Raw genomic sequence first — 27,674 nt, 5'->3', positions numbered from 1 at the left:
AACCGAACAAATGAACAAAAAAAACCACCACATATGATTCCAGCATCATATAGAACCTTTAAATATATTTTCTTTCAAAAGAGAGTATCGGTAAAATAAAAGTTGTTTAGATACATGATGATTGTCAGCTAAGAAGGAAGCCAATCAGTCATTCCATATAGCACTGCTTTTCTGAGCAAATAACTGAAAGAGACAAAATTTCCGACATTTTATTCAAAATTCTCCATCTAGGAGCAAAGACATATAACAATGTGCACACATGCTTTAATAACTTATTTCACTGTACAACTTGCATCCCAAACAATAGTACAATAAATGAGCAAAAGAAAATAATTAGCACTTAAATAATCTAGCAAGTAAATAGCACTGAATACGGGGTTCAATAAGGTGGTATCTGTACACTGTTTCATGACTGAGCCATAGCATCCCTCATCTGGTTGAGTGTGTGTCTAAAAATCAAGATGTCTACACCTTTCCTATTAGTGATGTGAAAGGCTGGTAGGACCTATGTTGGTTCTGGTTAAATTCGGTGGGCAAGGATGGAGGGGCTCTACCACTTTTCTCCCTTTCTTATACATATCTTTCCCTTTTATGTTACTTTCACAGTTTAAATAAAAATGTATTTTATGATTGCGTATATTGTCTCGTCAATGCTGTTTCAGCACAGAATTAGGTTAATTGGGTATATTATAGCTAGCACAATGGTCCAAACACAGGAAGGAAACAAAAGAAATTGACCACTTAGTTCTGCCAAAGTAGCACCTAGTAAAACAGCAGGTCAGTAAAGTTTCTCCTGCTAGTCCTTGTATGATGAAGGCAAAGAGACATGGCAACAACTCCAAAACATGGGCAGAAATGTAAGGAAGACGGTATTATTCGCAGTCTTGAAAAGAAATCTTACTAGTGAGTATTTTTCTATTCCATTTAATAATCTGAGTTATAATGATTACTAAATCAGAGCAAGACTATACAAGAGGAAAACAAGATAAAAATGAGTGACTAGGGAAATCTGAACTTCTTCCAAGTGATTACATTTTCCAAGGGGAAAAAAAAAGGCACAGGAGGTACACATTTCAGTTTGGCTCAAAAATAATGAAAAGTAACTGGAAAAGTTGGCAATAACTATGGAAACATTAAAATCCAATTCTCTGTATTTTCTGTGACAGAGCTCAACAAACAAACAGAAAAAAAACACCCTGACTGTGATTCACCATCATCAGGACTATACACAGTGCCTGATGTTTCTACCCAGACTGAATCCTGAGGAGTACGTCTGCAAAGTAGGATCTTATAACTGATTTCAACAACACGTATGCTTGATCAATATTTTCTTTCTAAAACTTAATCTATGTTCAAGCTACCTTCCTTCTGTGGAGCTGAAAGAATCTAAATGCTCTGGTTTGTAGCTGATTGTAAAAGTAGTTCAGTAACCCCACATACCAAGGAACATCAAGAGATGGAAAGTCAACTAGTCTTATGCCTGTGAAAGCTAACTCAGATATCACTTTGATACTTGTAAACCATGTAAGTTTCAAAAAACAGCAGTTGTGGTCAAGTTTATATCCTACATCTTTAAAAGACAGCAATACTATTTATTATAATTGTAAACATAATAAGTCTGTCTCCGAAGACAGCACATCCAGGAAAAGGTGCATTTATTGTAACCGTGCACCTGACATCCCCTTACAAACTTTTTGTGACAACTGTAGTGTAACTAACTAACTGCCGTTGCTAAGTAGGGCTCTAGAGCATGACTGGAGGGAGTCTCCTTTCCCAACATCACCAACCTACGTTAGCAGCAATTATGATTGTGACGAAACATTCTTAACAGGTTACACATTTAAAACGTCATTAGAACATCTCGTTCTTGGACACTGGTATAGAAAGGTCTTCCAAAGATAAAGGAGTGGAGGCCTGGCTTAATTTTCTCAGCCAGAGCCATTATAATGTTAAGATCGCCCTCTGCTGTTAAATCAAGGTCTATCTTCAGGTTCCGAAGCGATTTAAAGGGCTTTTTCCCCTTCTGCCTACAAATAATGATACAAGAGAAATTATAAGATAGAAGAGGTCCAAAGGGTTCAAAATGAAAGCAATTAATGAAGGTTTTTCTTCCATGGAGGAGTCTGACTTACGTATCATCTTCTATATATTTTATTAGCGTCAAGGCTTTTCTGTGAAGGACGAGCAGAAACTGTGCAAGGAAAGTACTCCTGAGAGACAGACCGGGTTTCAAATGAAAGACCTGCAGGAAAATGAAGCATGCTCATAAATAATTTGCTCCCGTTCTGCTTATCCACAGCATGTTTCTGCTGACAGTGCCTGGCAGGTAACCCACGTTTGAGCAGCCCTCCCTAATGGTCTCCATGGATGGATACATCCTGGTGGACAGGAGGGGATGGACATACTGGAACGGCCTGACAGTTCTGCTTCCTCTTTTAAGAATGGACTCAAAATTGTCCTTCTACCTTAGACTACAGTCATATTTATTTTGTTATTAAAAATCATGATATAGGTTACTTCTGGTTGTGTTACTTAGCTCTGCCCATATCTTCAAATAAAACTGGAGCTCCTAGAGGTTGAACTGTGCTTTCACTATGGTTTTGAGATATTCATATTTTTCTATTTTGAGGGGTGGGGGGTGCATGGGTAGTGGTAGAACAATTTTATTTATGCTTGAGAAGCATGGAATTACATGACTTTGAATTATCCCTGAACTTTGCAACATGTCACAGATCACACAGACCTGGATCCAAAATTTCTAGTTAACCTCAGGATTATATTATTTCAAAGCTACATCCATGACAACTGTTTCCTGGCCTGATCCCTAGAGTGATATCATAACAAAGTCCCTCTATTTTAAGAAATAAGACCCATATAATCTAAAATTTTCTTTAAAATATAGATCTTTTACAAAGAAATGAGACAGTAAGGATGCTATCGTCTAAGTAAGTCTTAAAGACATTTTTTGCTTAATTAAGGCAAATATACAACATTTGTACAAAACTTCCCTTCACTAAAAGAGAACATCCTTGGGTTATAAATTAGTGCTTAGAAGTTATTATTTGAACTGGGGGATGCTGCATCTTCAATTGTTAACATACAAACTACTTTCCACAAATACTTCAGCAGAAAAATAATTTTGACACTTTAGAAAAACCAGAGATAAAACTACAAAAGGAGCTAATTCTACAGGCATTGTGGGATATACTGGAACAGAACACATGTCATATCATTCACTCTGACAATCTCAGGTTTAATACTTACCTGATCCAGGAAGGCTTTCACAAGAGTGTCTCTATGTAAGACATCTTGAAAAATATTCCTACGAAGAAAACAGACCAAATGTTGACATGGCTTATACAAAGCTGTTTTCCACAACCTCTCATGCCAGCCAAACTGAATTATTCGAAATGGGATTATAAACATATTTATAAGAATTACATAAATAAATACAATAAAATACAATAAATAGATTTGGAAATACAATAAAATAGATTAATACACTCATTTTAACTCAAGTATACATTTATCTATTACTGGAGTCTGTCAGGCCACAATGTGATTATTTTCTTTTTAATAGTATAAGCAGTCCCAGGAAAGGTATGTACGTATCTATCAATGTATTTTAATACTTCACCTTATAAAGAATATTGAGAGCCTTAGGCAGTTGGTAAATGCAACTACCAATTCCTGTCATCGCAAAAACATAAAACAGCAACAAACATAAATATACGCCACTACTATCAAAAACCCAAACAAAATAAAAGGTTAACTTCATGTACTAATAACTCCTAATAAGCAGTTTTGGAAGAAAAAAAAAGAGGATGAATGTTAGGAAACATTCAAGTGGGAATAAGGAACACACACAGATGATTATCTCCAATGTCTTGCCCACTGGGTTTGCATCCACAAGTCCATCCTCTGGTGAGTAACATGAATCAGCTACCTAAGAAAACGTTAGCTACATCGGCAATGAGCAGAGTCAAAATTAAGTTCTAATTCACACTTGAGATAATGTTCATCTACCATACAACTTAAGATATTATGCTGCTAAGTCGCTTCAGTTGTGTCCGACTCTGTGCGACCCCAGAGACGGCAGCCCACCAGGCTCCCCCGTCCCTGGGATTCTCCAGGCAAGAACACGAGTGGGTTGCCATTTCCTTCTCCAATGCATGAAAGTGAAAAGTGAAAGTGAAGTCGCTCAGTCGTGTCCGACTCTTCGAGACCCCATGGACTGCAGCCTACCAGGCTCCTCCGTCCACGGGATTTTCCAGGCAAGAGTACTGGAGTGGGGTGCCATTGCCTTCTCCGTAAGATATTATAGGCACTTTAAAAAGACTGTCTATTTCCCAGGTCTCAACCCCTTTTGGTCTTTCTCTTCTTCCTTCCCTCTCCTTGCCTTCTCCAAGGAATTTACTGGGATACTAGGCTATACTCAAGTCAGAGGGTAACATAACATTTACTAAGGTAAACAATTTTTAACTAAAAAGAAAGAAAATAGTCGGGATCATCATATACCTGATCGAAGTACCAAGGAAAGAGATGTGTGTGCAGATGTAAATAGCAAAGTACCTAAAACTTCCTAGTTTTAGGGAATGGGTGTTCCCAACTACAGAAGAAGGAAACTCAGAAAACGGGGAAAAAAAAATCAGCATTTCACAATTACTGGCTGTTCAACTGGTGGCCAGTGGGAACTGACAGCACCCACTTTCTGGCTTTGGAGAGAGAATTTAGCTATTTAAGTCTAGTGTTCTGAACATATCTGCTTTATAATTTGATTGTCTTGGTCAAAAGGGAATTAGATGAAGCAAAGTGTCATAAAAAGAGTATTTTCAGTGACTGATTTTTCATGTTTAGGTAGTGAGTGGAATTATTTTTAAGAGTTAAAATTAAAAATATCTTAAAAATAAGTAATATTGCTTAAACTAAAAAGTAAAATATGTCCATAAAACATAAAAGTTAATAATACATCAATCTAGAGTCTGAAAATATTATCTTTGGATAATGTTATGTTTAGGAAATTTACTTAACAGCTGAAAACAAATTTTAAAAGTTCATGACATTATTTGTTATGATCAGGAAAACAAGAATAGGTGGCTCATCACAGTTTGTCAAATCAGCGAAGCCAACATAACTGGCTAAAATGAGTAAGACATATTAAAACCATACATGTATCTCCTCTAAAAAAAAATTCCAGAACTTTAGATAAAGTTCACTAAATTCCCCTCAAAGAGCTCTCCAGCAACCTACCAAAAAACCAGAAACAATGGACAGCCAGGAAAAGCTGGTTCTTAATGAAGCCATCTTTCCGTACCTAGAGACACATGAGACTGGGGATTCCTGGGACATGGTGTTCCTTTGCTATGCTTGTGGGCAACACCTGCTGTCTGACTAGTGGCGCTTCACAAGTCTGTTGCCTCAGCTCAAAATTTTTCTGTAAGACACAGGATAGGGTTGCTTGCTCCAATTTTACTGCTGCCTTATCCACTAAAACCTGGATTATTTACTAGTCAACATTTACTGAGCACATTCTATATGCCGGGTACAGAGAACCATGAGAGTATATGACAATTTATTTTCCTGATTTCAGAACACTAAGTGTTTTACAGTTCAGATTTCTTTTTTTTTCTTAATTGGGTCCACATTCAACATTTTATTATCATTACTTTTTCTGTTAATTTACCGATCATACCTTATGGTAAGAAATGAACACAACACAAGAGAATATAAAAGGATGCTCTATTACTGTATTTTCACAGTTTTGCTGTATTTTATATTTATATGTCAAGGGAAAAAAAAAGATACCATTCCCTCTTTGGTTTAGTTAATAAATAAGCTTCTTAATGACCTTTACACACTAGTCTATAAGCAATGGAAGGACCTGGGTCTGGGGCTGTCTGGTTGGCCACTATTAACCTTAACATCACTGATTCAATGGGCGTGAACTTGGGTGAACTCCAGGAGATGGTGAAGGACAGGGGAGGCCTGGCGTGCTGCAGTCCATGGGGTGGCAAAGAGTCGGACACGACTTGGCCACTGAACAACAACAAACCTTAGCACCTTGTAACTAGGGGCTCAATGTATATCTGTTAATTAAGTACTTAAGTACTTATTTTTAAGGACTAATCTAACTTATGGCAAACACAATCATACTAAAAAAAATAGACATTTAAGAAAAACAATGCTTGATTCACCACAGATTTCTTCTAGCATAATTAATATGTCTTCCCTTTTAAACACTGAATTGTTTGTTTCTACTCATAAAAGACAGTTTCCTAATGCTGCTTAATGACAACATCAGAAAGCAGGGCACGACGTACAAGTCCGGGGTAAAGCTTTCATCTGTGTAGATGAAGGTATCCTGAGCTACATCTTCTTCTGAAGTGGCTCGCCAGAACGCTGCCAGCTCTGATCGCATGTATCTACGCTGATTATAAATGTGTTCGTGACAGGGTGGCATCTGCTTGACGGTATTGACGTCCACATCTATGTGTGTGGTGGGGTAGGGCGCGTACATGACTTGCCGGAAGGGAAGCACAAAGCTTCCAGTTGAATCCTGTCAGAATGAAAAGAAAACCGTCTTTTACACTGAAAGATATGAAGATTATCTTTTAATTTAAAAAATTGGCTTTAACTTAGCAAACTCAGCTCTAGAAATTTATCCCAGAAAATGAATCATGGTTGTGTGTCACGTTTGAGTGGCGTGTGTGCTACAGCACTGGATTAAACAGTAAAACACCAGAAACACTCTGAGCGTCCAAAAAGAGAAATACATATTTATTCATTTAAAGAAATGAAAGTCGTTTATTGTTTAGCTGCTAAAAATTAAGTTGCCAATGTTTATGTGTTGATACTGAAAGATGTTCATAATATATTATGAAAAAAGGAGCTTAAAACATGAAGAGTATAATCTAATTTTCTGGGCTGGGGGAAGGGAAAGATATGAAAAAATTACAGAGGAAGAAAAAGACCAGAAAGATATAAGCCAAATATTAATAGGGGCTAGTCAATGGATTATGAGATTACAAGTGAGTTTTTATATTCTTGGTTATTCATGTTCTGTTAAGTATCAGTTGAATATTCATTTTTATAGTAAGTATACTTCTTTCCAGGTACAGTCAGTTGGGTAGTCAGTTGCCATATAACAAGTACCTACTGTTATAATATCAAAGTATGCTCTAAAAGGCTATACAATTTAAACTTGCATGGAAAATTCTTAAGAAACATGTTTTCATTAAATTATAGTTTCAAATTCTCTGCTATGCATTTGGTATAGGTTCCTTTAAGGGATAAAATTATACATTAAGTGAGATGATGCTGAGGAAATTAAAGTACTAAGTACCTCATTATGCCTTTGATAGGAGAAGTTCTAATTTTCAGATCTGTACATATCAAATAAAAAATGAGTTTCTCAAGTAGTTTCTGTATTTAAACAATATTATTCTGAGCTCAGAGCAAGCATATTATTGAAAATGTAAAAGCTGAATATAATTTTTACTTGCAACAATTTTTAGTATTTTTTTCTTTCATTTTACTATGCCTACATCCTCAAGAAAGCAATCACTCTGAAAGACTCAGACAATCATTAGGAAATCTACTTCTTCATATCTCTGATGATAATCAAAACATCAATAATGAATTCAATAAAGTGAATAAGGATTCCCCATAATTAATGAAAATAATTGTTAATTTATATTTATCTGTTTTGCTCCTTGAAAAGCAGACTCAAGTAAATAAAGAAAAAGTATAAAATAAATTTTTTCTTATATATACATACACACTGATAAATAGAAGCTGGTCAAATCCTATACAATTTGTCAAGACAGGAAGCAGCTTAACATTTCCTTTTCAGTAAATGAATGTGGTACATAAAACATCAAATGGTAACAAGAATTCAAATCTGTTCAGTAAATAAGAAATAGTCCCATTTTAGTTGTGTACACTGATTCAAGCACATATCAAAAAAAAAAAAAGATCCTGAGACCAGATAGGTGTGGGAAACCAAACAGAAACACCAAGAAAGCTATTCTGTGATGTTTTCCTGATACAAACTATAAATTTATAAGATATTCACTCCATCCTCAGACCTGTGAAAAGGAAGTCAAGCTCCTTACCATACAAACACGAGACACGTTAAATGCTAATGTTCAACATATATTTATAAAGAATCTCAAAGATGATTTTAAAAAAGTTTGTGTCACTTGTGATAAATGGAAACTGTACCTTTAGTAGGCCTTGTACAAAGAGCCCTGACTCATATTTAAATGATGATTCTGCTTCACACAATCTGGAGCATTTTCTCTCTGCTGGAGTCAGAAAAAGGCATAATGTTCTTACTATCTGTAAAATGAAAATATTTTAGCATTAAAATATGGATAAAAAGGCCAGTTTGCTTAGGAAAGAGACCTGAATAGAAATTTCAGGTGTTACTTTCAATAAAACCTATTCTGAAAAATAAGTATTTCTCAGTAACCTGGAATAGTCTGTGGGATATAACAGCTGTTGCTTAACCTAAGTATTCTGTGGCCAAATAAGCTTGGAAAATGTTAGTAAAGTTAACTGTATGGTATCTCAAAACCATTACCATTTGAATACACACTATGACTCTCTAGGTGACTGATACAATAAGCAGACTTTCTCAAACTTATTTTACCATGGAAACCTTATTCCTAATCTTATATGAGGAAATAATGACCTAATATAATTATTGATTATATATCCACCCAGCAATAATTTGGATGATAAAACTAAATGCAGTTAAATTAGGCAGAATTATATCTTCTGTTTAAAAGTTAGAGTTTAGAAACCTATCATTCTGACAAGATTTGGTGATAGATCTATTAGGAAAAAATAAAAAGCCATGTAACTATCTCAGAATTCAGGTTATATTCAGAATTTTTATATTAAAATAGTGGTTTTTAAATTAATGGTGGCAACCTTTTTCCCCTCAAATTAAAAAGATAAAAGAGAAGCTATTAAGCTAAAAGAGGATGGTAGATAAGAAAAATGCAAAATACAGAACCCCAACCACTGAGGCTTTTTCTCCCCAAGAAGCAACTGGGAAGGTCTTAAGGAATCTGAAAGCTCTGCAGGACATGAACTGAAAGCTACCTTTTGGGGCAGCAGAAATAATAATAAGCCACTAGATATAATAACAGGTAAGTTAATCTGTCATAAATGGTTATACCAGAAATATAATCTTGGTAAATCAAGGGTTGGGTAAGTCTACAGGGAAGCTTATCACAGGAAAAAAATAATGAAATTATTTGTCAAGCAAATAATCATTCCTAACATACTTCTTGTGTAAAACCTGAAAAATCAGGTTTGCTTAAATTGATAAGATACATATACTTATCTCTTTCTAATTAGTGATCAGTGAAGAAAAGTACAAAATCCCTTAGTTTACTACCTAATGCTTGGAAAGGTTCATGAATTCTTTTTTAACTCATACAGCACTGAAGGAGGTGGTCACAAATGTTGCCATACAACCTCCAATGACCACTTAGTAGCAATAGGTTCCTAAAAGGAAAAGATTTAGAGGGAAAAGCAAGGTAATGAAATCACGATGAATGATGAGATTCCGTTTCCTTGGAATTAGTACCAAAAGAACATGGCCATCTTCATATACATTAACGATAACATCAGGAAATAGAAGACAAGTATTTTTAAAAACATCTGATTTTAAAATATTCTCAAAACCATTTATACAATACTGAGACTAGTATTTATAAATTATCATGATGAAATTGATAAATGACTTCCATTTCAGATAGTTTAAACTTATTTTTGCCATAAGGTGTCCCAGTAATTTGGTCAGATTACATTGCCTCCTAAAATTATAAGATCATCTTGACTGCAACCTAACCTTTAAATTACAACCCACATATGTTAGCAGCATTAAAAAATCAGATTATTTGCTGGATTACAAAATAAATTACCTTATTTACTTTCTCTGCACTGCTACCTACTACAACAGAGCAGCCACAAGTTTGCAGGTGTGAGCTGATAGCGCTGTGAATTGAAAAAGAAAGATTAAAAAAAGTTGACTGTAAAATAATTTCACAAACTAAAAAAAAAAGGCAAGTGAACTTCAAAAAACTCTAAATAGCTTTAAATGATGAACATCAAAGTTCTGATCATAATGCCATCTTTTATTTCTATAGTACTCTGCATTTTCCACCACTTGACTTTCACAGATTCTATCTGAACCTTAAAACAATGCAGTTAGTAAAATATCACAGTTTTACAGTGGAAGAAATTGAGGTACAAAGAGGTTAAAGTGGTTTGTTTAAAGTCAAATGGGGCTAAAAATAACCTCATGAATGGCTGACACTGAGCAGAATCAGGACTAAAGAGCTTCTGATTCAAGCCATGTAAGGCTTTGAGGTTAAACACATATCTTTAAGACCCCATCATGAACCTAAAGGAGAAGACTTGTAGACATAAAAGCAAGTACTTTATCCTTTCATTCCTCATTTTTTAAAACAAAATTTCATGATAATCTGTAATTGTAAAGAAACACTCAAGTAGAAGATGAGCTTATAAATGCAGGCAGAGCACTTGGGGACTAATATGCAGGCACTCAATAAACACTGGCCATTGTTATTATCATTTTTCTTAGAATAAATAAACAGACAATGTTAGCTATTTGCTATTATTATGTGCCCATATGTGCCATGCACTGTTTTAAATGCCTAATACGATTCATCTCACTGAATCTTACAACACTCCTATGAAGTAGGTAATATTATCCCATCTTACAGATGAGGAAATGCAGGCATGGAGAGCTCCTGCAGCTTGCTCAGGGTCACACAGCAGTGAGCCAGGAAGCCTGATTTTAGAGCCCACGTTCTAAAATCTACTGTAACAAGGAAAGCATCAGTACAAATACGAAAATTGTCTTTCCTAGGCCTAAGTGCGTCCATCTATAACACAACTTAATTAGAAAGGGTTCTTTGTTTCAGCTTTCATGAGAAGAAAAACAAGAAACCAGAACCAGACAAGGCTCTAAGAATTCTTATCTAAACACTATGGGAAACTCAGCTTCTTTAAATATTAAGAAGAGTCACATCAAATGTATCATAGGTAAATAACAAGTAAAGAAGCAACACAAAGCTAAGCAATAATTCAATCATGCATTGCTGACCCTAGAATAATCTAGTTAGGCATTCTCTTATTATTTTCTTCCTTCCCAATCTTGTCACAGGTGAGCATAAAATCTGCATCTGCTTCATCCAGCTTTTATGAAAAGAAACAAAATTCTTACTTGAGAAGAAAGCCTTCATGGCAACTGTCACCAATATCATCATCATTGAGAACTGTGTCAGCTATCTAAAACGCACCAAAAGGAAAAAAAGAATATTCTGGCTGTTAACAAAACGCTGAAATAACAATTTTAATACATAAGTTTTCTGAAGTCTAGGTTCAATGAGACACATTGCCCTCATTTCTGAGCATCACAAATCCCCATAAAACAATCTGTGTCACCAATATAAACTTGCAGAACAAGTGATGTGAAAGCTGGGGAGACAGGTTAAGTAACCATTTTTACAAGAGCTACTTCCTCTTCTGAGCTGTCACAATCAGGAAACAAATCTTAATTACAAAGTCAGGAAGCTGCTAAATTAGTTGCCTGAAGATTTCTCTTCACATCTATAGTGTGTAATTCCTAATGTCCTCAACAAATGGGTGATTAAGGAAATCACACTAGTGAAGATAGGGGAACGTCCACTAGAGCTATGATCTGTACACTGCTTTGTTACAAGAAGTACTGCACTGAACACTGATTGACTCTCTAAGGTCTGAAATTATCATACTTCTAGGAAATACACGAGTGGAGAATTTAACTAAATTTATCATAACTGCTATTACTAACCAAAAGGTCTCTGCTTGGTCATTAAATTCAGAATTTTAAATGTGTTTGTTAAAGTGGCTCATAATTCATATGAATGATATGTATGATAAAAATTTGTACTACTAAAATTAGAACATTACTAATATATGTAGTAGTAATATAACTTAGGGGAATTAATAAACGGTACCATTGCTCCGATTTAACATGACAACTGAGAACTTACATCTATTTCTTCTGGAACACTGTGCGATTTCATAGATGAAAGCAGTTCCATTACAGGAATGACTTCTCCAGTAAGCATTGGAATAATACTCTGACCCTGCATAAAAAAGTAAAATGAGGTGAAGAAAATCACAAACTATAGGATGAAGTTGGCGATAACAAATCAAAAACTGAAAGCAGAGAATAACACCCTTTAACACATAAATACTTGATAATTTATTCAAACACTGGAGGAGGAAATAACAACCCCTTCCAGTATTCCTGCCTGGAAAATTCCATGGACAGAGGAGCCTGGTGGGCTACAGTCCATGGGGTCGCAAAGAGTCGGATATGACTGAGCAACTGAGCGCACACATTCAAACACAGCCTCAAACAGTGTCTACTCTGAAACCTTTCTATTTCTATAAGATTTATATGCTATTTAAAACTCCTTTTCATTCTTCCAGGAATGATTTTCTTTAGTCAGAATGGAATCATTGGTTTATCATTTACACACAATAATTAAATCACCACACCAAATTTAAAAAGAATCTCCTCTGCAATTTTATTGTGAGAAATAATCAAAGGTCATTGATGCATTTTATATTAAAAATGGGGAAAGACAAGCGTAAAAAGGCTTTAAAATTCTCAGTAGAAAACTCAGTAGTAAAGCTTGAGTCAATACTCAATCTCTATATTCATAATAAGGTATAATCTACCCAAATCAAAGTCGTAGCATGTATTTTTAAGAATCAACAAAGACGACAAGTTTCCTTTAGTGTTCTTTCAAGGTAATACTACGACTGCTTACATTTCAAAAATGTAGTTTTAAAATCTGCAGTTTATAGAAGGAAGTTGAAAACTCAATAGAGAACACCGCACGTGTGAAGCGCCTCAAGTATGGGTGGCTCCTGCATGCATTCATGGCCACTGTGACTCCCCAACATGTGTGGCCCATGCTGAAATCACAGACTTTTAAAGAGGCAGATGAAACTGTCATATGTCTATCAATTTTTAGCTAAACATGTTTTTAAAATCACGTATTAAGATCAATCTAAGAACAAAACTTATCCCCTCATTCACATTTCAGGAAATGATTATATTTAAACTGCTGCTGCTGCTGCTGCTAAGTTGTTTCAGTCGTGTCCGACTCTGTGTGACCCCATAGAAGGCAGCCCACCAGGCTCCGCCATCCCTGGGATTCTCCAGGCAAGAATACTGGAGTGGGTTACCATTTCCTTCTCCAATGCATGAAAGTGAAAAGTCAAAGTGAAGTCGCTCAGTCGTGTCCGATTCTTAGTGACCTCATGGACTGCAGCCTGCCAGCTCCTCCGTCCACGGGATTTTCCAGGCAAGAGTACTGGAGTGGGGTGCCATTGCCTTCTCCAATATTTAAACTCCTTACATTGAATTGAAGAAAGTAGGGAAAACCACTAGACTATTCAGATATGACCTAAATCAAATCCCTTACGATTATACAGTGGAAATAACAAATAGATTCAAGAGATTAGATCTGATAGACAGAGTGCCTGAAGAACTATGGATGGAGGTTCGTGACACTGTACAGGGAGGCAGTGATCAAGACCATCCTCAAGAAAAAGAAATGCAAAAAGGCAAAATGGTTGTCTGACGAGGCCTTACAAATAGCTGAGATAAGAAAAGCAAAAGGCAACGGAGAAAAGGAAAGATATACCCATTTGAATGCAGCATTCCAAGGAATAGCAAGGAGAGATAAGAAGACTTTCCTAAGTGATCAATGCAAAGAAATAGAGGACAACAAGAGAATGGGAAAGACTAGATACCTCTTCAAGAAAATTAGAGATACCAAGGGAACATTTCATGCAAAGATGGCCACAATAAACAGAACAGTATGGACCTAATAGAAGCAGAAGATATTAAGAAGAGGTGGCAAGAATACACAGAAGAACTAAAAAGATCTTCAACATGAAGATCTTTTTTGTACAGTTTGCCTCTTCTTAATATCTTTTGCTTCTATTAGGTCCATACTGTTCTGTTTATTGTGGCCATCTTTGCATGAAATGTTCCCTTGGTATCTCTAATTTTCTTGAAGAGGTATCTAGTCTTTCCCATGGTGATGGAGTTCCAGTTGAGCTACTTCAACTCCTAAAAGATGATGCTGTGAGTGCTGCACTCGATATGCGAGCAACTTTGGAAAACTCAGCAGTGGCCACAGGACTAGAAAAGGTCAGTTTTCATTCCAATCCCAAAGAAATGCAATGCCAAAGAATGTTCAAACTATTGCACAATTACGCATCTCACATGCTAGCAAAGCAATGCTCACAACATTCTCCAAGCCAGGCTTCAACAGTACATGAACCATGAACTGCCAGATGTTCAAGCTGGATTTAGAAAAGGCAGAGGAACCAGAGATCAAATGGCCACCATCCATTGGATCATAGAAAAAGCAAGAGAGTTCCAGAAAAATATCTACTTCTGCTTCACTGACCATGCCAAAGCCTCTGACTGTGTGGATCACAACAAACTGTGGTAAGTCTCAAAGAGACAGGAATATCAGACCACCTGACCTGCCTCCTGAGAAATTTGTATGTGGGTCAAGAAGCAACAGTTAGAACTGTACATGGAACAGCAGACTGGTTCCAACTCAGGAAAGGAGTACATCAAGACTGTATATTGTCACCCTGCTTATTTAACTTATATGCAGAGTACATCATGCAAAATGACGGGCTGGATGAAGCACAAGCTTGAATCAAGATTGCCGGGAGAAATATCAATAACTTCAGATACAGAAATAACACCATCCTTATGGCAGAAAGCGAAGAAGAACTAAAGAACCTCTTGATGAAAGTGAAAGAGAGTGAAAAAGTTGGCTTAAAACTCAACATTCAGAAAACTAAGATCATGGCATCCGGTCCCATCACTTCATGGTAAACAGATGGGGAAACAATGGAAATAGTGACAGACTTTATTTTCTTGGGCTTCCAAATCACTGCAGATGGTGACTGCAGCCATGAAATTAAAAGATGCTTGTTCCTTGGAAGAAAAGTTATGACCAACCTAACAACATATTAAAAAGCAGAGACATCACTTTGCACACAAAGGTTGGTCTAGTCAAAGCTATGGTTTTTCCAGTAGTCATGTACGGAGGTGAGAGTTAGACTATAAAGAAAGCTGAGCGTCAAAGAACTGATGCTTTTGACCTGTGGTGTTGGAGAAGACTCTTGAGAGCTCCTTGGACTGCAAGGAGATCCAACCAGCCCATCCTAAAGGAAATCAGTCCTGAATATTCATTGGAAGGACTGATGTTGAAGCTGAAACTCCAATGCTTTGGCCAACTGATATGAAGAGATGACTCACTGGAAAAGATCCTCATGCTGGGAAAGATTGAAGGCAGGAGGAAAAGGGGACGACAGAGGATGAGATGGTTGGATGGCATCACCGACTCGATGGACATGAGTTTGAGCAAGCTCTGGGAGTTAGTGCTGGATGGCATGCTGCAGTCCGTGGGGTCGCAAAGAGTCAGACATGACTGAGCAACTAAACTGAACTCAAACTCCTTACATGCATATTTGAAGTAGAAACTCTGCATTCCTAGGACCAGTCCTTTTCTTCAGTGACTTAACTTAGTTTTCAGAGCCCCATATCATGTTAAGTTGCTTTAGAATTTAAATGTGATGCTGCCTCTGGAAATGGTATCCTAAGGCATAGGCCCCCTTGTATCTCTCAGGATGTTTTATTATTAAAAAAATTTGATCCTGTAGTAACCTATGAATACAAAACCTTCATTGTTTTTGCTTTTTAATTTTTTAAATGTCAGTTTATAATTACAACTATCAATACATGGAATTCAAAGACTAATGATTGAAGTTGTGTTAAATTTGCTTCCTTGTAAAACAATTTTACCATATGACAGCTACAAGCAACTAAAACTAGCATGATTAAACTTGTTTTAGACTATATATCATCATCAAACAGTATTTATTGCTCAAAATAAAGTCACTGCAACCACATGATGTGGGATTTGCAAGAACTCAATTATCAGGCAACTCCTTTTCAGAAAGGATAATTATGGGAGAATACCGTCCCTTTGGGGCTCCCTTGAGAGAATCCACCTGCAATGCAGGAGACCCCGGTTCAATTCCTGGGTTGGGATTATGCCCTGGAGAAGGGACAGGCTACCCACTCGAGTCTTCTTGGGCTTCCCTTGTGGCTTAGACGGTAAAAAACTCTCCTGCAATGCGGGAGACCTGGGTTTGATCCCTGGGTTGGGAAGATCTCCTGCAGGAGGGCAAGGCAACCCACTCTCGTGCCTGGAGAATCCCCATGGACAGAGGAGCCTGGCAGGCTACAGTCCATGGGGTCACAAAGAGTGGGACATGACTGAGCAACTAAACACATACCTTCCCTTTCAGTTCAGTCCAGTCGCTCAGTCGTGTCCGACTCTTTTCGACCCCATGGTGTAGGCATATATACTATTTATACACAGCATCTCAGACATTTATCATCATAAGCAAATGGAGATCCTCACTGAAGCTTAACAATAACAAATACTAGATGGCTGACCACAGAAGAGGCTCTAAAATGTCTTGAATTTCTCAGCAGGAAAGCAGTTCCCCTTTAAAAACCTCCTGTTTATTCAAGTATGTGTGTGCTTAGTCACTCAGTCGTGTCCCACTCTTTGTGACCCCATGGACTGTAGCCTGCCAGGCTCCTCTGTCCATGGGGATTCTTTAGGCAAGAATACTGGAGTGGGTTGTCATGCCCTCCTCCAGGGGATCTTCCCAACCCAGGGATCGAACTCAGTTTTCCCACACTGCAGGTGGATTCTTTACTGTCTGAGCCACCAGGGAAGCCCAAGTATAATTTCCTCCTGACACAGAAAGGGGAGGATAACATTTTTAAGAAGAGAGCTTAAAAGAGAAATAAACTGTAACGTTAATAGCTGTTAACTTTATAAGCACAGACTTCTGGTTTGAAAAACCCCCAGAAAACGTAGAATTTTACTGGGTTCTAAATTTCATTATGTTGACATAACTCTACTAGTTCCTCCATAACCAGAAGGTACATCTAGAGGTTGGTGAAAGTCCTGGGCACACTTCTTACTGCCTAGCAAGGAAAGCCGGGCTTCTGTGAGTAAAGGGAAATATTTTCTTGTTAAGTCTTAGACCTTTCTCCGTATATGCTTCCTTCTGACTTTTGTAAATATTATTTACAAAAGTACAAACATATAAATTTTGTAAAGATCATTTTATAGCATTTTGTATTTGCCTTATGTTCCTATATCCTGACAAATTTCTAGAAAAAGCGATTGTTTAAAATACTGTTTGTCTCAGGCATCCCAAAGAGAACCAGAGAGAAGGCTTGTTTACACTGGAGTTTCCAGAGGAGCAATGAGGGTGGCCAGAGACCCAGAGGCGATGAGAGTAAAAGCAGAGAACGGTTTCTCTGTGGGGGGATCTCCCTTCAGAAAATCTCTGCCCTGGGTTGTAAAAAAGGCTTTGTAATTAGTTTCCATGAGGGAAGCCATACCCTTGCAATCATGCTTCTCAAACCCTGGTGCCTGCTCCCCAAGGATGTTCAAAGCCATGGGATAAACATGGCATGTTTTCTTGGAGACTTGATACCACGAGAAGCCAGGATGGTAAGAAGGTAAGGAATACTAGTGGCAAACTGTAATATTAAAACAAATAGATATATCACGGAATAAAATGTAAACGGCATGAGGTTTAAATTGAGAAAGGAGCATTGACATAGACATACACTATTGTGTGTAAAATAGGTAAGTAGTGGGAAGCTGCTGCGTTAATACGGGGAGCCTACCCTGGTGCTCTGTGACGACCTAGAAGGGTGCATTGGGGTGGGGATAGGATATATATACATACATATATATAAACTTTTGCCTGATTCATGTTGTTGTTCGGCAGAGACTGCTACAAGACTGTAAATCAATTATCCTCCAATAAAAAAAAAATTGCGAGAGTTTTAAAGCTACAAATGAGACTTCAAAGAAATATCATGTCTAGATCTGTGTGTGTACTCCCAGATATGTTAGGGGTACTCACTCTCCTGCTACAACTACTTCTGTAGAAATGCTTAAGAAGCAATACCTTAAAAAAAATAATATACAGCACTTAAAATTTTTACTATGTGCAACTTGTCTAAAACTTATCCTACGCAAATGGAAAAAAGGTAGCAAAATATTAATTTGTAGATTCAGTTCTTATTATCGTTCATTTAACTCTTCAGGTCTAAGATATGGAAGTTTTCATCCAGTTTATTCCATTTATCTCCATGAAGGTTCTGTTTGCGTTCAGGCTCGCTCTGTCAAACTAATAATGTCTGCAGGGAATCCTCTCAACCCAGGGATTGAACCTGGGTCTCCTGCATTGCAGGCAGACTCTTTGCCATCTGAGCCAGCAGGGCAGTTTAACAGAAGCGCCCCTTAGCTTTACGCAGCCCTTAGTGGTGGGTCTGGCCGTGTCCGGGGATGAGAAATCTGCGCCTTACCTGATCTTCCATTCTCTCTGTGCCTTCCAAGACGATTTTCTGGACATTTTCTTGCCTCTCCTGAGCAAGAGAAAATTCATTAAAATTAATAAACCACAACCTTTAGATACTTGTTTATTTCCCACAATACAGTTAAACGGCAGACATCTTCCTGGGTAATTTAGTTCATGGGAAAATACTTTCCACTTTAGGGTCCAAAAAAGAGGGGTGGGTGGGAAGCACCCAACAAATCCATGCTCTCATAGACAATATGAAATAAAATAACACCCTTTTTGTTGGCAGTTAAAAATATAATTTGACAGAAAAACAGTCAGTGTAACTAACATCTGCAAAGTTTCACAAAAGAAACTAATGATTTGTACTTTTCAAACTGGATAAGATCAAGATCAATCTAGGGAATACCGAGCTAGATTTTAAATGATTTTTATAAACGTGAGCATTAAGGAGGTACGCCTGCAAACATACTTTAAAAAAAAAAAACTCTTTTAAAAGATATTACTTTCCCCTACTATCTGGCAAAAGCCTTACAAAAATCAGTAATGCTTTAGTGGATTTCCATGTTACTATGAAACTAAGCAGAAAGAATGAAATCTGTTCTTCTCATGTGCCAGAATTACAATATATGGAAATATAAATATCACTATTTATTAAACTATAGGATTTAGGTGATAACAATAATTTCCTCTAGCTCAAGTTACAAAATCGAAAGGAATATTTTCTGAATACCATTTGGTCCAACTTCTTCATTTTAAAAATGTGCGAACTTGGCAAAGAACTTAAAGGGGCCAAAGGTTATACGGGCAAAGGCTTATGAAACAATTGTCCTGAGCTGCTTATACTATACACAGTAAGTGAAAGACAGGGTCATGCAACGCAAAAATAAGCTTTCAGAGTCAAATACTTCGCAAGACAAATCCAGACTCTGAAGCTTATGTTTCTTAATTTCTCTAAGCTTTGGTTTTCTGTTTACAATGTGGAGCTATCATCTCCTACCTTCCAGAGTTAAAAGACCACAAATACCAGCCTAGATTGATTTGTACCTAATATGGTAGAAGCAGATAATAGCTCCTGTTTGAAGTTAACTGTACATAATTTCTAAAAATTAGATATAAGTGTGCGTGCGTGCCCACTCAGTTGTGTCTGATTCTTTGTGACCTCATGGACTGTAGCCTGAGAGGCTCCTCTGAACATGGAATTTGCCAGGAATACTGGAGTGGGTTGCCATTTCCTTCTCCAGGAGATCCTCCCCAACCAGGATTGAATCCAGTCTCTTGTATTGGCAGGCGGATTCTTACCACTGAGCCACCTGGGAAGCCAGATATAAATGTAGTGGAAGGTAAACTGTCAGTGGCTAGGTTAGCATGCTTAATAAGTTCCAAACCCACTCACCTTGTGCATCCATATCCTCCCTTTCCGGATAATGTGAGTTAATCTATCCACACACACTCTGTGAAGTGGGAGGTAGAAGCTCAGCTCTGTCTGGGGAAGTATAATCGATAGTCCATAGGTGCTTCTATCCCCATTCCAGTTTCCGTCGAAGATTAATGAAACAATAATTACTCCTTTCTCAGATAAGACAAAGAACTTCACGTCTATTGCCCCACTCTCTGCATTTCGAAGGATTTCTCCGTTGAGGGTATGGTTGGCAAGAAAAGTTATTTCTCCGTCGCTGAGAAGTACCTGTTCTGTCTTTGGAGCCCAGATGTGCCTTACTCTGGGACCAAGAATATTGTCCCAGTAAGCGAAGGTCGCTGCTAATAAAGGGGATTCACCACTTAAAGCAATCTCTGTCTTGGCAACAGCTGGAGATGGTGGTGGACAGAGGGTCGACATCACTGCATCCCAACTGTCACATTATCTGAAAGCTCCAGGGATATCTGGACAATGACATACAAAACCAGTGATCAAGTTCAGTGATTTTTAAGTCATCCATCAAAAACGCAATTGTTGGTATTGATATCTACATGCGTGCACATACTCAGTCATGTCCGTCTCTTTGTGATCCCATGGACTGCAGCCCACCAGGCTCCTCTGTCCATGGGATTCTCCAGGGAAGAATACTGGAGCGGGATGCCATTTCCTCCTCCAGGGGATCTTCCCAACCCAGGGATCAAACTCACATCTCCTGCATTGGTAGGCAGATTCTTTAACATTGAGCCACCTGGGAAGCCCACTGATATATATACACTACTCTGTTTAAAATGGATAACTAATAAGGACCTGCTGTATAACACGGGAAACTCTTCTCAATACTCTGCAATGACCTATCTGGGAAAATAACGTGAAGAGTGGATATATGCATGTGCTGTACAACAGAAACACAACACTGTAAATCAACTATACTTCAATAAAAATTAAAAACAAACAAACAAAAATGTGCACTCTAAGGTGTAAAAATAAAAAATTCTTAAATGATTTAGACATATGTGGTTTTCTCCTCTCCAGTCAAAAAGATGTGAAAGCATGCCTCCTATTTTTTAATAAATATTATAGTATTTATATAAATATTATATAAATACTATAACTATTATATACTAAACCTCACTGTTTCTAAATAGCCAGACTATTTGCAATTCTAATATGATTGGCTATTTGGTTCCTGAACCATAGGAATTAAAGAGAAGCCAATTGGGAAAGGGAGGGCTCACCTAGGGACCATGGCCCCTGCTCTGGGCTGAACTGTGTCCTTCCCCACCCCAAATAGATGTTCAAGTCCTAACACCCTGTGATCTTATTTAGAAATAAGTGTAATCAAGTTAGGATGAGGTGATATTGGATCAGGATGGTTCTAATACAATGGCTGATGTCCTGACAAGGAGAGAAAGCTTTGGAGACAAGCAGACAGAAACAGGGCCATGAGAAGATGAAGATAAACTGGAGTGATGTGGCTCCAAGCCAAGGTATGTGTGCTGGTAACTACCAGAAGCTAAACAGAGGCAAAGAGAGAGTCTTTCCTGGAGTATTTAGAGGAGCATGCCTCTGCCAACCACTTATTTTGGGCTTCTAGCTTTCAGAATTGAGACAGGATACATTTTTACATCACCCAGTTTGTGGTACTTTGTTACGGCAGTCCATACCTGGCAGTAGAAAGCCTTAAAAGCTGCTAAGAAGTCGGGGGTGGGAGGGGGGAGAGAAAAGAAAGACAAAAGATTATAAGACCACAACAATCTGGAACCATATGAGAAAATGAGGCAACATGATGCACACGATTATTCTCAACATATTCTTTGGGCATCAAGGGTATTAAAGCCAAATACAGGTGTTTAAAATGAGGTTAAGTATATTTAATATGCTATTTAAGAAATAGGAAATATATTTAATATGCTGTTCAAGAAAGCAGTATGGCATTTTATCATTACAAAGAAGCTTCTATACTAAATGGCTGAAATAAAAAAGCTTTAATTATTTAAAACATGTAGAGGACTAAATGGTTGGATAGGCCCTTTCAATCTACTGAGAAACAGAGAAGAGTGAACTGCCCAAGGTCACTGAGCCGAACTAGAATCCAGGTCTCTTTGACATCTTGCTGCTGCTGCCAAGTCACTTCAGTCATGTCTGACTCTGTGCAACTCCACAGACGGCAGCCCACCAGGCTCCCCTGTCCCTGGGATTCTCCAGGCAAGAACACTGGAGTGGGGTGCCATTGCCTTCTCCAATGCATGAAAGTGAAAAGTGAAAGTGAAGTCGCTCAGTCGTGTCCCACTCTTTGCGACCCCAGGGACTGCAGCCCACCAGGCTCCTCTGTCCATGGGATTTTCCAGGCAAGAGTACTGGAGTGGGGTGCCATTGCCTTCTCCAATGCACGAAAGTGAAAAGTGAAAGTGAAGTTGCTCAGTCTTGTCCAACTCCTTGTGACCCCATGGACTGTAGCCTACCAGGCTCCTCCGTCCATGGGGTTCTCCTGGCAAGAGTACTGGAGTGGGGTGCCATTTTTACATCTAAACCCATTCCAATGAATCACTCTACCACATGAATCTACCAATGAATCCACTCATACCACATTCAATGAGGTATGAATGCAAAATGAATCATTCCTGCCTAATACTAAAATTGAATACCTATGCGTATTCAGTGACAATTTCATTTAGGCAAGTCTAAAATTGTGGAATCTATTCATTATAATGGTAAAGGATAGTAGTTAATAGGTGAGCTATGATACATCTATCTTTGCCTGTATGATTGCTTTAGAAATAACATTTGATCTATAACTAAATTCATGTCAAAGTAAACCATTTTACTTAAAATAAAGAACTTTATCTACACCTTGTCAGGAGAGCTCAGAGACTAAGGAAAAGCAAAAAATAAAATACTCTAATTTTAGAGTGTTGTATGAGCACTTTTATCATGATGTCAAGAATGGATATACAGCGTTTGGCAAAATGCCTTACTGTAAGTATGTGCAGAAATGGTTTAACACAAAGACGGTTCTTGTGTATTTTTTATTTTAGAAATTCATTTAGGAAATATTCACAGTTTTAAATGTGCTGTCTCAATTTAATAGACTCTTTTAGAGACTACACTAAGTATAAGTTGTATAACTTGCTTAAAATATCCACTGTTGGGACTTCCCTGGTGGTTCAGTGGTTAGGATACCACGCTCCCAATGCAGGGAGTGTGGGTTCAATCCCTGGTCAGGGAACTAAGATCCTGCAGCCCACATGACTCAGTTGGAAAAAAAAAAAAATCCATTGTTACAGATACAAGTTAAATACTTTACAATGACAGAATACAGGAATATAATATGAATAGAAAATGTAATGATGCTAAGATAATTAATAACAGCAAACTTTAGAGGCCAAGGAGATGCATTAAGTAAACACATACCCATATCAGTATACTGTAACATATTCTTTTGTTCTTTCTTTTTGGATAAAAAAGGTGAATAATCATAAAGGTAATACTCCCACTCAAACATTTCAGCATTGTATTGAAAATAAAAGACACTTCTTAAGTGGAATTGAACCCTGGAACAAAATCTGGTTAGATTATAGCACAACCTTTTACCTAATTGTGAAAACTGTTCTATTATAGGCTACTAACTATGTTCAACGGAGAAGGCAACGGCAACCTACTCCAGTACTCTTGCCTGGAAAATCCCATGGACGGAGGAGCCTGGTGGGCTACAGTCCATGGGGTCGCTAAGAGTCGGACACGACTGAGCGACTTCCCTTTCACTTTTCACTTTCATGCATTGGAGAAGGAAACGGCAACCCATTCCAGTGTTCTTGCCTGGAGAATCCCAGGGATGGGGGAGCCTGGTGGGCTGCCGTCTATGGGGTCGCACAGAGTCAGACTGACGCGACTTGGCAGCAGCAGCAGCAACTATGTTCAATTTTACTGCTAGTATCATCAGAAAGAAAATAAAGGATGAAGATTATGTTGAATTGTTTAACTTTAAATCCTACTAGAAGAAATAACTTAAGAAATTAAAGTCACAGAGAAGTATAGTTAAGAGAGACGTAAAATGAATGTACTAACAGTTAAAGTCATCATCTTTGGCAAAGAAAATCCATATATACAGAAATGGCTCGAAATCAAGAGTCTTTCATCAATATATCTTTTTACATGTAGTGCTGGCTACACCAGACAGTTATGAAACAAGAGTTTTGAGGTAAGCCAGGATCCAAATTGGGTGACACAGTGGCTTGCCACACTCCTGTAAACAAAGAACAGGGTTCATGAGGGTGTACCCAATATACTTGCTGAAAATAACCCAACACATGCAGACATAAAGATTAATTACCACACGTTACAACTGTTAGCACAGGGGAAGTTTTAAAGTTTTGCTTTTTTTAAACCTCTGCTAAAAATCAGTCATCTCTTCTCTGATTGATATTTAGAAAGTTGGTTGGCCCTTCGGCACCCCACTCCAGTACTCTTGCCTGGAAAATCCCATGGGCAGAGGAGCCTGGTAGGCTGCAGTCTATGGGGTTGCGAAGAGTCAGACACGACTGAGCGACTTCACTTTTACTTTTCAATTTCATGCATTGGAGAAGGAAATGGCAACCCACTCCAGTGTTCTTGCCTGGAGAATCCCAGGGACAGAGGAGCCTGGTGGGCTGCCGTCTATGGGGTCGCACAGAGTTGGACAAGACTGAAGCGACTTAGCAGCAGCAACAGCAGCTGTTGTAAATAAGAACTCAACCATCATTAGACCCACATTTCTCATAACCATGCTTTCTGTTTATTACCTCCCAATCCTAAAAGAGGGGGCTTCCTTGGTCATTCAGACTGTAAAGCATCTGCCTGCAATGCGGGAGACCTGGGTTCGATCCCTGGGGCGGGAAGATGCCCTGGAGAAGGAAATGGCAACCCACTCCAATACCCTTGCCAGGAAAATACCATGGATGGAAGAGCCTAGTAGTCTACAGTCCACGGGGTCACAAAGAGTCGGACGTGACTGAGTGACTTCACAATCCTAAGAGAGGGCTTCCCAGATGGCGAGGTGCTAAAGAATCTGTCTGGCAATGCAGGAGACTCAAGAGACTTGGGTTCAATCCCTGGGTTGGAAAGACTCCCTGCAGGGAGAAATGGCAACCCACTCCAGTATTCTAGTCTGGTAAATTCCATGGAGAGAGGAGCCTGGCGGGCTATATAGTACATGGGTCACAGTGTCAGACACAACTGAGTGACGGAACGTGCGTGCATGCGCGCGCACACACACACACACACAGCCCTAAGAGAAGCAGGATCCTAATAAAATAGCCCTACTTCCAAAATAGGACCTGCCCAGACAGATTTTATTGACACTAAACTCCCTGTAATGCCAGATAAAAAAGACTTTGCAACACTTTCCAAGACTCAGAGGTGTAGTTCACCATAGCCCTATCTGACCATCTCTCACAGCTCCAGTTTCTCAAATAGGCAGGCTAACCCACTACTCCCTAGAATTACTTAATTAAAACAGAGCCCAAGGGCAGTCTTGAAAAATAGGAGTCTTTGGTTTTTTCTTTCTCTGAAAATTAATTTGGATTGCTAACAGAGCCAGAAAAAACAAAACAAAACAGAAAACAAAAAAATGACACTATTTTATTAACTTTATAAGGTGGGGGGAAAAAACCCTTTAGCTCCTATGTAATCGTCCCCTGCTGGCCTGGTGCACAATCCATCACCTACTTCTCTTGTTTTTGTTTCATAGAGTACATTCATCATGATGTTAGTTTCCAACCGATTCAGGGCTTTCCTAGACTGACAAGATGCCAGCAATACTATCTGTGTCACATAACACCATTGTATTTCAAGTATTCTGACTCCAGGCTATTAATTTCCCATACATTACATTCCTGCTTCTGTGACGTTCGAATCGTGTTAAAAGTTTTCCAACGTCTAAGATCATCAGTAAGATATAACAGTATTTTCCAAGCTCTTTGTACAAATTAAAATAACAGATGGATTGACCCCCTTTGCTTTGGATCACAAGATGAGAATAGTCTGAATCGGAATTTATCCATTGGCCACAGTCAGATTGTTTTCACTAAAGCCTAACAATCTCCATTGTTTCGGAAAGGGCCACCTCTCTGGGGCAAGTGCATGACCTCCCAGTCTCCTGAATACAGAAGCCTGGTGGAGACCACCAGGGCCAGTCAGACACTGTGTGGTCAAAGCAGACGCGTTAATCACGGCACTTCTTTCTGAAACTGATGCCATCAGTCAAGTGATGCCCAAATCATAATGGTCACTTCCTTTAAGTCTGTGCAATCTCGGAGAAGAGAAGTAAACAGGTCATGAACCACAGAACGGGAGCAAAACCCAGTCTAGAACTGCTGCATCAAATTCCAGGGCATCAGCAATCCTTAGCAACCTCGAAACCGAGACAATTCTGTAAGCCAGTAGTTTGATCCCAGCCCACCCCATCCCGCTTCTTCCTCTCTCGGACCCCGACTCGGTCCGGAGCAGCCGCGCGCCGCCAGCTCTCTGGCCTTCCCCGGGCCAGGCCTCTTGGTGCCCGAGGCTCCTTCCCCTGGAGCCCGCGGCACAGGGATCCGACGGATCGATCTCTTCGGATCTCACGCCAGGACCTCGGGAATGAGCCAGCTCGGGGACTGCGGGCGGGAAAGCAGAAAAGGAGACGGAACCCTATGACCCTATCTCTGCGCCCCGGCTGCCGGAAAGTCCGGGGCCCGGATGCAGGCAACTCCACTAGTCGCCGGGCTGGAAAACCCGATGCCCGCTTTCGGTCAGGGGAGAAAGGGGTAAAGAGAAGACCCGCGGAGCCGAGCCCTGGGGAGAGCCTCCGCCGCCGCCCTTGCCCGATCCCCGCAACCGAAGCCCAAACGGCCACCTACACGCCGGCTTCTCACTCACCCACTAGCCACCGCCTGCTGCTTCGCCGTCGCAGCCGCCGCGGGCAAATGGACCGCAACCGCAGCCCCTCCCCCGTAGCTCTGGCCCCGCCCCTGCCCCGCCCCCGTGAGCGTCGCGTTCCCGAACTGGCTTCACGCCACGGTCGTTTCTCGCCTTGTACTCTTCTTCTGTTTAAATTTTTTCCGATCTTTGCTCGTTCACCCTCCGCGAATATAGTGAGAGCAAAGGGAGGAGAGAAAGGGCGGGGAAAACTAAACCACACACTTCCTAAACACCAGTCCTCTCTGGGCCCCGCCCCCGTAAGGAAGGAACCGGGCAGCAGGGATGGTTGACGCATTAAGCGCCATCTTCCACGCGGGCGGAACAAGTTGCAGCAGTAGCATTTCCTCGTGGGACGCCGTAGGTACGTCTTGGCGTTTTCGAAATACGATTACGTAAACGCAGGAGGCCGGCGAGAGGAGGGGCGGGGCCTTCTTGCTCTATCCCCTTTGCTCAAAAACGGGCTCCGTAAAGTTAGTGTAAGGAGTTAGCAGCGAAGATTTTATAGTTTACCCAGTGGGCTGCCGGGCCCCCAGAAAGTAAAGTCGAATTGATGGCTGTGAATTGTTTTGTTTGTGTTTGGCAGGTAGCGGGCGTTCAACAAGTACTTGATGAATGAGTGGATTTCTTTTATTTATGACACAATTCTGTGTACTGTAACTTCACCCCAAGTGTCCTTAGGCAGTTTCCTTTCCCACAATATATAGTGACCGCAGTTTTGTCTTCTTTACATATAAGCATTTTCTCAGCCATGATTTTCACATCTTTAAAGATCCTATTAGCCAGTTGC

At 39.2% G+C, this 27,674-nt stretch overlaps 1 protein-coding gene across 1 annotated transcript; it reads right to left on the bottom strand.

The window, feature by feature from the left end:
• Positions 1–184: 184 nt before the first annotated feature.
• C8H9orf72 (chromosome 8 C9orf72 homolog) lies at positions 185–26,934 on the bottom strand. Its single transcript, XM_027549070.1, has 11 exons — positions 26,846–26,934; positions 19,931–20,418; positions 18,542–18,601; positions 12,078–12,173; positions 11,267–11,331; positions 9,939–10,011; positions 8,224–8,340; positions 6,321–6,556; positions 3,265–3,322; positions 2,133–2,242; positions 185–2,027 (listed from the first exon to the last, which is right to left on the bottom strand). The coding sequence occupies exons 2-11, from the start codon at positions 20,372–20,374 to the stop codon at positions 1,841–1,843; spliced, it is 1,446 nt and encodes a 481-aa protein (XP_027404871.1). The 5' UTR covers positions 20,375–20,418; positions 26,846–26,934; the 3' UTR covers positions 185–1,840.
• Positions 26,935–27,674: the final 740 nt, after the last annotated feature.

Source organism: Bos indicus x Bos taurus, chromosome 8, assembly GCF_003369695.1.
Source record: "Bos indicus x Bos taurus breed Angus x Brahman F1 hybrid chromosome 8, Bos_hybrid_MaternalHap_v2.0, whole genome shotgun sequence".
NCBI classification, from domain to species: Eukaryota; Metazoa; Chordata; class Mammalia; order Artiodactyla; family Bovidae; genus Bos; species Bos indicus x Bos taurus.
The sequence above is the reverse complement of the archived record's forward strand: the minus strand, read 5'-3'. Positions and strand labels throughout refer to the sequence as shown.

What these genes read in the sequence shown, in the direction of transcription:
- C8H9orf72 (XM_027549070.1), bottom strand. Translation starts at nt 20,374, where the DNA reads ATGTCGACCCTCTGTCCACCACCATCTCCAGCTGTTGCCAAGACAGAG. An exon ending in GGAGGATATGGATGCACAAG is followed by an intron (nt 18,602 to 19,930) that starts GTGAGTGGGTTT and finishes TCTCTTGCTCAG; the next exon opens with GAGAGGCAAGAAAATGTCCA. An exon ending in TGAAAGCCTTCCTGGATCAG is followed by an intron (nt 2,243 to 3,264) that starts GTAAGTATTAAA and finishes ATTTTCCTGCAG; the next exon opens with GTCTTTCATTTGAAACCCGG.